Below are 12,299 nucleotides of genomic sequence, written 5' to 3' on the forward strand. Positions count from 1 at the left end.
GGCCAGGGGACACCCGGAGGGGCTGAAGATGAGGGTGCCCGCGCATGGGCCACCGCCGATTGCCAACCCCTCCCGAGCCCGCGCCCCGCGCGGAGCCCACGGCCGCCGAGGACCCGCCTTCGCCACAGTAGCAGCTGGGGCTGCGACAGAGGCGGCAGCTGCGGCGGCGCCTGTCGCACGAGCGCGTAGAGCAGCGGCCGCAGCTCCGGGGCCGCCGCTGCCCCGGCTGCCATGAGTTGTGCGGAGGTGATGTATCACCCCCAGCCGTATGGAGCGCCCCAGTATCTGCCCAACCCCGTGGCAGCTGCAACCTGCCCCACAGCCTATTACCACCCGGCGCCCCAACCTGGCCAGCAGGTGAGTCACCGACCGGGCAGCCTGCCGGGGGCGGGGGCGAGGGGCAGCGAGAGTATCGGTCTGGGGCTCCCAAGACGTCCCTCTGGGACGGGTGGCGCGGAGGATGCTCTGAGACTTGCGGGAGCGCCCTTGAACAGAAAGCCATCAGAAGAGAAGAGACGAGGCTTCGGGAAGGACGAGCTGCCAGGTGGACGGGTGGGGATTCCAAGCAAGGCATTACCTGGCTGGGGGCTTCAGTGAGCTCTTGTCACCGGCTCAGAAGCTATTCCTCATAGCCACCCTAGCTCTTAGGGCTCAGTTCTCTGAAGCTCACCAAGGGCATCTGTCTTAGGAGTATGTGAGTAAACTTCCTTTAAACCAAATATTTTGTTTCCTTTGAAACGGTGGAGTGTTTCAGGGTTTTCTTGATTAGGAGGATGAAATGTGTCACTGACATAGGGGAGGCTACCTGGACAGTGAGCCCATGGAATGACTTTTCTGGAACTTTTATGGTGGAACTTGGGTCTCGTGTAATATCTGTCCAATGTTACTAGAAGTTCTCTGCAAAGTCTGTCATCTTCCATACTTAGGTGACAGGGATTATTCCCCAAATTCCTCATTCATTTTTAATTCCATCAAAGCACAGAGATGTTATGGTTCAGTCTGTTGGACAGAAGAACCCTTTCCTTTCCCAGCTAAGAGGTAACCTTGGGTCACTGGATGGATGCTGGGTCTCCACCATGCCAAGAGTGACTGAATGCTGTTGGATAAAAAGGATTCAGGAACTAGGGAGATGATAAAGTTCCTTTAGAAGGGAGAGTGGGGTTCTGGGGAATTAAGCACTAGGTATCACTGGGCGTTCCTCCCTGTTCGCCCGCAGTGTGTCAAGGCTTAGTTAGCGCTACATAAAACACATATGTGAGCATGTGGCCAGGGGCTGTACCAAAATAGGGTCCTGAGACTCTGGGAATTAGGGTGGGTTGATTTAGTGAGACTTAAAAAAATATGCGTACTCTGAGGTAGAGACACCTATCAGGGATCTAGATATGGTTCCGAACTAACGTCCACAGAATTTATTGATTGACTTTTTTTTTTTTTTTTAGTTTCTTAAAAAACATATATTTTATTGCGGTCTTCAGGGTTTGGCTCTTTAATTAATCTGGCCATTTAATTTATTTCCTCTATCCCTGTCTCTTTACTAGATTTATTGTGCTACTCTTTGGAAAGAAATTATAACTTCTGTTTAGAATTTAGGGACTGAAATTCAGCTGATTCTGGAAGAGTACGTACTCCGTACTCTAGATTTATCTGCTGAACAGTATGAGCTTAACCAGGACAACTAGGGCAAAAGAGGAAGGAGTCCCACTTTCTAGCTATCTTTTTTTTTTTTTTTTTCTTCATCATCTTCAGCATTTCAAAGCAAGATTACTTTTAGGGAGGGGGATGGGAAAACATTTTGTAATTTGTGAACAAGGGTGACAGGTTAAAACATTTTATTTTGGTTATGCCCTTTTTCTTTGGTTTTAATATAAAAGCTATAAGTAATGGAGGAAACCATTTAAGTCCAAGTCAGGCAAGTGATGCAAAGAGACGCTGGATATCAATTTTCTGTGTTTTATGAACACTGTGTCCCAGATGAACCACCCTTTTCTTCTTTACTTTCTTCCATCTCAGAGACTGTAGAGGCCTTAAATTATCAATTGGAATGTGGACGAGCAACAGCCTCAAACTTTACTAAACATTCAGAAAGGTATTTTTCCCCTTCAAAAATAACTTTAGCAGAGTAGTTGTGAATAAGGTTTTATTTTCCAGAGTTGTGAAAATAGTTCCATTCAAATACGAATCGCTAGTGGGGGTTAGAATTGGAATACTTTTTTGAGCTAGAAAATAAAATTCGGTATCAGAAAAATTATAAATAACTAGTCATGAGATTTAGCTTTCAATAAAAAAAAATAACTCCAATACCTTACCTAACTTTTGCAGTTGCCCCGAAACTCAGTTGCCAAATTGCATTCTTTTGCTAAGACCGTCAACAAACCAAAAAATGAGCTTTCTTTTTCACCTGAATTGTCCACCTCGATGAGTGGTACCTATTTGTAAATAGTGATCAATTTCTGCTATCCTTTGAGCTTCTGTAGATATTGTTTAAGTAGATGTTAGGCTGAGTTGAACTGAAGAACTTAGTTGAGAAGTGTGCTTGAAATTTTCATGTTGCTTTTACTACACTGGCTTGTTGGAGATTGCTTTTTTGTCAGGTAAAGCAACTATTTGACTATATAACTGGCTATAGCAAAATAAAAAGACAGGAGTGTAACTACTGTACTTTTACTGTCAGGGGTTTATTTTGATGCCCTATATTTTCTGTTGGAAAACAGAGTAAATCAGGAAATTCTTATCAGGCTGACAGCATTTTTAGACTATGTGGTGCGTGGGTGAAGTGGGACTAATATTGACTTGGCCCCAACGTAGTCATCTGAGAATACATATTTTGGTTGTTTTTGCATTCCATAAGGTTTTATCATTATTATCCATGAAGATTGTTTTCTCCGTACGTGGGAAGTGACCCCTAATAGCATCTTGCCTGGGAGACAAAAACAAGGGCTACGAGTCCTACTGTATTTGAAAAATTGACTTGTTGAGGACAGGAAGCAGAAAAAGTGATAGAGTTACAAAGTTTAATGGTCATTTAGAAAATGTTAGAAAAGAGAGCATTAAAGTTTTGTATCACTTCTGTATTTTCAATTACTGTAGTGTATCTTTGAACTGATTTTTTCCTCAAGTCCATATAGCTCTATAGTCCTTGTAAATTATTATCTCATAGTGGTTTATTATGATAGATTTTTAAACATAGGTATATTTTCCTCTTAATGCATGATTATATAGCAGAAGTTCTTTTTTAAATAGTAGAACTTAATGCTCCAGGCACATGTATTCGCAGCTTTCCACCTAAAAGTACGACGTGATTTTGTGTAATTACAAGTGTAAAAGGCACTTGGAATTTTGTTTCATTTTTTAATTGAACATATTATAAATCATAGGTGGGTAATAGGTTAGTACCTTAAAAACAGTGAACTGTGTATACATCAGGCTGCATTGCAGTGTGTTACTTAAGCATGCAGTAGGCTAAGTGAATAAAAGTAAAATGTAAATATACCTAAAGAGTCAGTTTTAGAGTCCCTGATGTTAATTCCTAGAAATTGCGTGGCTGTGCGTATATCTAACAGTGTGCTTTATAGAGCCAGGATTTGCTAAGGGATCTAAGGTCTCTGGTCCCTGTGCCCACCATCTCTTCATTGCTTGAATGCATCAGTCCCTACCAACTCCTCACGAGAACTCTCGACTTAGTCTCTCAGCACGTGCTCCAGAGGCATGATGACACTGCAGAACGTGTACAGAAAGGAATGCGTTTGTATCCCAACAGTGACAGTAGGAAAAAAGAGAAAATAAATTCAAAATACGTGTCAGGAAAAATTGAGGGAAACAATCATAAATTCCCTTCATACCCCATAGATTCCTCATCTTAAATGCAGACAATCTGTCGTCTAAAATCCCTCTCCCCCCATATTTTCATAATGTTAACATTAGGGAGATACTTAAAGCAAAGCTTTCAGAACTGGGTGAGTTCTTAGGTGAGGTGGTGAAAGCAGAGAACAATCGCCCATTCTCTAATTGTGCATAGGAGTTTTTAACAATCACACTTTGGGCTTCATATAAGTTAGAGCATATTGACGCTGCTCTCTTCAAGGGTGACAGCTGGGTGAATATGCATGCATGCTTTCACTTAAGAGAATTAAAAGTCTTGGGAGGCAGAACTTCAGTTCTAACTTTGTAAGGAGTTTTTCGAACTCTTTCTCTGGACTCTGCCACCTTGGTTAGGTCCTAAAATCTGAGATTCTGTTTGTTAGGAAAAAGCCCTGGGAAAACATACTTCAACCCCTCCTTTTACAGATGGGGAAGTGCATGTTTATAGGGCTGAAATGCCTGGCTAAAGATTTCAAAGCTAATTGGTGACAAAATTAGGACCACTGGATCCCCTGCTCCCCAGCAGAGCATCTTTCCACCGTACCATGCCGTCTCCCAAGATTTTTTTTTTTTTTTGCTATTGCACAATAAGCTTATTTCTGTCTTTAGTGCTCCAAATCAACTTTTTGATAAAGAAGATTAATATGCAGTAGATTCTTTGGCCTTGGAGCTTGAAATTCTTTCCAAGTCCTTGGTAGTATACGTTTTTAGTTTAGGCATTCCAAAGTTGTTTTGCAAGCATTTGTATTATGCTAATGACTTTTGCTATCCGTGTTGCATCCTTTGCTGATGAAGCAGAATATCCACTTAGCAAATGAACATGTATTTATTTGAAAATAATATGCAGGAAGTGGTATTAACAGTCAGCTTTAAGTGCCTCATATATCATTGCTGTTCCAACATAAGTTTAGATTTATTAAGAGGAAAACATACAATTACATTCTAAATAGTTTCAATACACAGTCCACTTATTTAAGTTGGAGGATATAATTTTCTTGCAACTGTAAGCAAGGACTTAAGTAGGTTTATAAGAATTCATACAGGACTTCTTTGAGAGAGAACAGCCCCTCTGATTCCAAACTACACAAAGTAACTTGACTGTAGAGACTTAGAAGCTTCAAGTGCCCCAGAGCTTTATGCTCCCAATAACTTTCCAGCCAGAAAATTCAAAGCTAGAAGGAAAATTAAACTTTGAAATAACTAAACTGGACTGTTGTCTCTGGCAGTCAACCAGAATGGAGATTACAATACGGATAGTAAGGGCAGGCTTGAAATCCATAAAATCACGTGCATTGAGGCTACATTCACCAGAGAAACCAAATGCCGGGACAAGGAAGTATTCTGTGCAAATTTAAGTGAAGGATATTTTCACTCAACGCAAGGAAGTCCTACTTCACTTAGCGCTTGGTAAAGTCTCACATCTCACAGAGTTGGAGATGATGGGGACATGACTCATAACAGTGGAAATGAGGGGGATCAGTGGGTAGAACGATCCTGCATGGTGCTTCCTTGGACAACTACAGAAGAGATTCTGTGTTGACCCGGTTGGGCAGTATGTACATTTCTGTCTTGTGTTTTTCTGTGCAAAGGGGATTGTCAATAAGACTAAAAATATTATGCGCAAGATGCCTAACACGGATTCTAAAGCAAACTCGAGAGTTAAGTGACTGCCATTCTAAAACCTGGCCACTTAACTTGAATCCCATTCCCATCAGCCCTATTTCCAACTGGCTTTAAAAAGAAATCTCAAAACTGATACATCTGGTAATACATAACAATTTAAGGTATTGTCTCTAGAAAAACATTTTCATTCAAGAAACAAAAACTCTCCAATACTTGAATTTCAGACTCTGGCAGAGATAGTGGAGGAAATAATTTTGGTCAAAACTTTGCACTGACTCTTTTAAAAAGCACGTCTTTCAGCAGCTGGTTTTCTGCTTTAACTATTCATTTAGGAAGACCCTAATAGTGACTTGAACCATTAGACCCAAACGTCTGTTGCTAGAAGCAAGTCATGAATGCCATATTTAGAGATATTTCAGTGGATACCAGATTTATTTCAGTAATTTACAAGTATGGTCTGAACCGGGATAACTGAACTATTTTTCACTTGTCTCATACTTCAGTAGAGGAAAAAAAAAAAAAAAGAAAGAAAAAGGAAAGAAAAGAAAGGAAGAAGGGCCTAAACCGAACAGGTGTCCTTTCCTCTTAAAACTATGTTGTTTTAGTGTGCAAAAACACTTGTCCTTGGGGGATGGGGTGGGGATATTTGAAGGATACCTCCTTTTTGGTTACTGTGAAGATAGCTAAAGAAGTACCCAAACTCATTCCTAGGGATTGGGCTAGATGACCTATGTCTGAAAATGAATTAGTCTTCAATGATCTGTAGGGTTTTTTTGACCAGTGTCCTGCAAAATCAGAAAAGGCAGCCAACGTAAGAAACAAAATTAAGTGTGAGTTTGTCTAGAGCTCCAGCATGTTGCTTATTAGCCTACAGAGTTGGACGAGACCTCTGAGATAATGAAGTCAGAATTCCTCATCTTCAGAAGAGAAAGCTGAGGGCCAAAGGTTTCGGTGCCTTACCCAGATTCATGGACTGGTTTTGGTCAAATCCCCTTAATCATTCCAGTTCTCTTTCTACTGTGTTCCCTTTCCATCTGGGCTTCTTTAGAAGCAACAAAAGCAATTAGTAATTCACCTAGTGTTACCCTCTTACTTTTCTCATTTAAAAATTTTTGAATATTAGCTACTTGGAGAAATTAGACAATTAGCCATGTGGATAAACCTGGAGGTTCTCTTTCTTTACCATTTTCCTTACAAGCCTCTCTCAACTGCTATGACTTTCATTTTTGTGCCTCCGAGCCTTTGCACAATGACTGACACAAAATAAGAATTAACTGGCAATTCGATGACTAACAGATAAATTTTAAAAAGTGAAATCATACCCTAAATCTAGTAATAGGATTATGTAAACATACCAGAAATTTATATATCAGAAACTGTTGTTTCATTCAAAGCAGTCAGTTTGAGAGAGAACACATACCCTCATGATGCGATCATTGCTTAAAACATTTTGGGAATGCAAATTTTGAAATTCTCAGCCTGTGGCACATTTTTTTTAACATCCTCAAAACTGGAAAAATTTCATCCTTTGAGGGGATGGGTTTGATTTTTTTTTTTTGATAATGACCAGAATCATTGAGTGGCAGGTGTGCTCAAAAATAGCTAATATTATTTTTGGCTTGCTCCTCCTACTGTTAAGAAAAATAAAAAACAAACAAAAAAAGCAAACAAACACAGAATCTCGAGGTCTGAGTGTGTCTAGTAAATTGGCTCCACTCACATTTCCAAAATAGGATTTCCAGAAAAATTGTATTTTGTATCTGACTTGCCAAGGGGACAACACATTTCTAGATATAGAAGGGCAGGTTCATCTAGATATACACATATTTTGAAGAGCACTGCATTATTTAATAGCCATATCTTTGATATGTTTACATCCCTAGTGTTTGAGTGTTATAAATAACTTTAGACTTTCTTTAGTTAGCATATGATGCCACGCTGACTGTGGGCTTCTATTTGTTTATACAGTTAAACTAAATATTATATAGAGACTCATTTTCTTTAGTCTGTTTTCTTGGCAGATGCTTTGTTTACAGACAGAAATAGGTTCTAATCCCATCCTTGCCATTTACTAGTTAGATGATGTGGCCAAGTAAATCAGTTTTTGCATATATACATTGAGAATAATTATTTGGACAAGATATTAGTGTATGTGTGACAGTTAGTGAAATAAAATATATCAAAGGTCTGTGAACTATCTTCTTTATCCTGACCCACCTTCCCGCAACCTGATTCCTCCTCCAAATAGGCCAAGGACCAAAACTTCAAGTCTCTCTGAGATAGATTTAAAAATCTGTTATTCGGGCTTCCCTGGTGGCGCAGTGGTTGAGAGTCCACCTGCCGATGCAGGGAACACGGGTTCGTGCCCTGGTCTGGGAGGATCCCACATGCTGCGGAGCGGCTGGGCCCGTGAGCCATGGCCGCTGAGCCTGCGCGTCCGGAGCCTGTGCTCCGCAACGGGAGAGGCCACAACAGTGAGAGGCCCGCGTACCGAAAAAAAAAAAAAATCTGTTATTCAAGTAAATTCGGAAAAATAGGATCAAAGAGTAACACTCTGCTTTATGGGCTTTATAGTTTTGAAACATTGACTATGGGCTAGTGGTCCTTTCTTACAGGCTCTAACCATGTCTCTCGGGATGAAAGAATCATTGCATTTAGGAAAGATAGCCAGTAGAAAAAAAAAAAAAAAGCTGTTTCCAAATATCCAATGATTCATTAAAATACTTTTGTTTCCTTAGAAAAAAGTTTCCACATATGCACAGTAATCATTTGGCATTTTGTAGGCTTAAGCCTTGGGAAGATAGTGGTATTTGGCTCCCGACATGGAAGTCTTTCTCTTGTCAGACAAATTCTTTCCCCGGCACATTCCTGTGCGAGTTTGTTTCTGTTGTGCCTGATGGCAGGCTGTGAGGTGTTTGGGCATGGTTCGCACTGCCTAGGCTAGGCGAACTCCTTCACACTGCTACTTTCAAGTCTTTCTGAGTTCATTTTAACTCTGTGCCTGTTAACTCGGTCACTGTTTCATCTAACTCAAGGGTTCTTTTACCTGAAGGAAATTTGTCATTACTCTGCCATGGAGGATGAGCCAGTTAAGGTGCATTCAATAAACCAAATTGTAGTCTTTGAAATTCCTTCTGATGACTTATTTTTGTTAATAATTCGTAAGTGTCTAGTAAGAAAATTATGAATACTTCTGACAGATTGGGCTATTTTTAGGGTGTGATAGTGCATTTTGAGAAAAATATGAACCACATTGCCTTTCAGCATTGATTCAGGAAATTTGGGTTCTGATGATTTGAGATTTATTTTCAAGCTTTAAATTTTATGTATTACTTTCAAGAATGAAAATAACACTAGGGAAGTTTCATTCCAAGGAGCAAACACCAAGTAAATACAGAATATGGCAACAGTGTACATAAATAACATACTTAGTTTTTTTTGATAAAAGGCAAAGGATTGATTTACAGTCACAAAAGCACAGATAACAGAAGGCAGTTGAGGCTTAAGAGTCATTGGGGAAGGAGATTAGGATAGTGTGAATGTTAGCATATGGATCAATTGCTGTTTAAATTGTGTTCCCATTTTCTTCATGCTCACACTTGATGTTTAAAAAATGTATGTAAATTCAGTGTTGCCATTTTAGAAGGCTATCAGGCTGTTTGGATGCTTTAGAATTCTTATTTTAACCAGTGATGTTGATGGTGTGGTCATAAATGCTCCTGTGTGTTGTAAACGTAAATATTTAAATGGGTACACTAAAATTTGTGAAAATTGATGCAAAATGCAAGAGGGGGGTGAGAAATATGCTTTATATCCTGCCCATTGGTAGCTATATCATAGGCTCCTTTTTTATTTTATTTTTTTGATGGTCTCCAGCAAATTCATTTAGCTAGTAGAAGACCTGCCTCAAAGAGCTGGGAGAGAGAAAAAAAAGTATATTTTATAAGCATCCTCCCAAAATGTATTTAAATAGAGGAGTCAATATAGATATTTTTATAGTACCACGGGTATTTGAAAGGAATATTTCAATATATACTTATATAAATGCATATGTGTATATATAGATATATATTACATATATAGGAAATATAAAGATTATAGGGAATCAATGCATCCGTTGACAGAATTGACATTTAGAAAATAGACTCATAAAAGGTATTTTGACACAATGGAAGATTTTGCTTAATTTTTCCCCATTTCTTAGTGAAAAATGTATAACTGATTTGTATCCAACTACTCAGCAATTGGTTAAAAAAGAATAACATAAAATTATATAGCATTTAGAAAATTGTGTAATCTTAATTTGACCAAAAATCTATGGTTTAAATTCAACTGCCATCAATGTAAAAATTAAGAAATTTTATTGATACCATTATTGATCATAATACTATGCTACATTTGCATACAAATGGAGGCTATATTTGCATTTGATTTGCAGTTCTCAAATCTTTCACATATATATAACTTTAATTTTATTTTATCTAAGAATCAATTGCTAATTGGGATAAAATAAAAAAAATTGTCTTTCTTTGGATGATTAACATAGCCAAGCCTCTTTCATTTAAGGAATAAGCATTAAAATTAAACAAATTAAACAAGTAGATGCAAAGCGTGACTCTCACAAACTGATGCTGCACTGGACGTTAATGAGAAAAAAGAAATCGGTTTAATAGATAATACTTAACACTTAAGGCAGTGAAGCCACTCTGTAGATCAGTTTTAATCTTTTTCCCAAATAAAAACAGTGCTTCTTTCTAATATGCCTGAATATTCGGCAGAGTGTGTGTATTTGCTTAAAATGGTATAACTTCGGTAAATGCACATGTGCCTGGAGAAGCAGTACTGTGATTTGACTAATAAATAGTAATATCCATGTAACTTTATAATGGAATTTAAAGCCAGGAGTAACTGTAGAGGTCAGTTAGTTCAATCTTTTCGTTTTATACATAACCTATATTACTACGGTGTTTTTTACTATTGAAGTTAAACATAACCATGTTCAAATCTGAGCAGAACAGATTGTAAGAATTTTATAACCACTCAGTCATTACAATCACCTATTCATCAGCAAGGCATATTCACTCACAGGGAATGAATCATCTATTCATCAAGAAGCGATAACCATACTGACACAGATTTCAAATAAAAAGGGAGATACATATAGTGTGTGTGTATATATAGCAGCCCTAAATAATAAGCAGCAGCTTGTAATGTGCCTTAACATTTCAGACCCTACCTCACACAAGAACAGCATATTCATTGCTGGGGTTCAGTTTTCCGAATGAGGCATTTATAATTTGGGGCTACAGATTTTGGGGCTAGTAATTACCACTAGAAACATTGAGTCTTGGTTATGTGTTTTGATAACATTTGCCAAACTATGTGCTTACTGACTATTCTAGAATGATTTATTTTTTTCTACCGACATTCACTTTCCAACATGAAGTTTTTTCTGAAATAAGAAAAATGGTCTGACAAAGGGTCAGGTTTTGTAGGTATACAGATGATAGGATGCTCATTTTGTCATTAAGATAATGAGTTTTATAGTTTTTTAGCATTATTTTCTTATATATAATTTGCACTAAAGTTGATTATAAAAATGATATGGGCTCTACGAAAAATATTTGGAAATATTGAAAAATAGGAATAAGAAAATAACAACCAACTACAAGCTTACTACCCAGAAAAAGAACACAAAACATAACATTTTGGTGATTTTTTTTTTCTGCACTAGATATCCCTCCCCTGCCCTCCTCTGACACATACATGTACACACATATGTACATTTGTGTATTTTTATTATGCATTCTGGGTCCATCACTTATAAGCTCTGTGACCTTTGGCAAGTTACTTCACTTCTCTGTGCCTCACTTCTTCATATTTAAAATACGGAGAGTAATGATAACCACATTATAGAATTGTAAAGATTACATGGGGTAATAAAGAGTATCAGTCATAATATAAACTATTACTAGAGCTACGATTTTATGTTTTGAAAACATTTTAAAATTACCAAACCTTTTTCATTTTGATTTAAAAGCCATCCTAGCCATTGCTAGTATCTTGTATTATTTTCAGTAAGTCATCATAATACCTTTTTTTCCCCTTTTATGATAATGGTGGCAAGTGGAACATCTGAAAAATATGTTCCATGCAAAATGGATCTTCACACAGGCTTATTTTGTCATTTTAGTTTGATTTTTGAGAAATGAGTTCAGCACATCTGCCAAATCCTTTTATAAGATGCTACATTCCTGTTTTTATTTTAGTGTATTTCATTTATGAAAAACTCTTTTCTTCTCCACCCCTCCCCCAGACAGTTAGGCCTACCATCTCCATTCCTCCCTGTCCCGAACTATAATGTTGCTGTACATTAAATCTTTAAAATAGAAAAGGGAACAAAAATGGAAGGGCTCTGTCACTTTCTTTTTTCTTTCTTTCTTTTTTTTAAGTCATTCTCATTTTGGTATATCTAAATTAAGCAAAAAAAAAAGCCTGCCTTTCACAGTCTGAGAATATACCATTGGATAATGGACATTTTTTTTTTTGCCAAATTTGAAATAGCAAAGTCTTTTTCTTCAGGATGGGAAGCAGAAGGCTGGTTAGGGGAAGGGGAAGGTGGAGTAAAGCAAATGAAGAAGAATCAGTTTGTGAACATATGTTAATGTTTAGACTTTTTTGTTTTTTTTTTTTTTAGTGAAAAGTTAACTCGTTAATGCTTTTTGTACAAACTGTCTTTGATACTGTGTTTTGTTTATTCCATCCCAGAAGAAGTTAGCGGTATACAGCAAGATGCAGGACTCTCTGGAAGTAACTCT

The 12,299-nt window shown here is 37.9% G+C and overlaps 1 protein-coding gene across 3 annotated transcripts in view; it reads left to right on the top strand.

The window, feature by feature from the left end:
* Positions 1-227: 227 nt before the first annotated feature.
* Positions 228-12,299, top strand: part of VGLL3 (vestigial like family member 3) — a 41,620-nt gene continuing 29,548 nt past the window's right edge. For 2 of the 3 annotated variants that reach the window (XM_024740852.1, XM_024740851.1), the window contains exons 1-2: positions 232-357; positions 12,250-12,299. In XM_024740852.1, the coding sequence (XP_024596620.1) occupies positions 232-357; positions 12,250-12,299 (176 nt within the window). Of the gene's footprint in view, positions 358-12,249 lie in introns of all 3 variants that reach the window. The other variant, XM_024740853.1, reaches the window with a different exon arrangement.

Source organism: Neophocaena asiaeorientalis, unplaced genomic scaffold, assembly GCF_003031525.2.
Source record: "Neophocaena asiaeorientalis asiaeorientalis breed wild unplaced genomic scaffold, Neophocaena_asiaeorientalis_V1.1 scaffold420, whole genome shotgun sequence".
Lineage (NCBI taxonomy): Eukaryota > Metazoa > Chordata > Mammalia > Artiodactyla > Phocoenidae > Neophocaena > Neophocaena asiaeorientalis.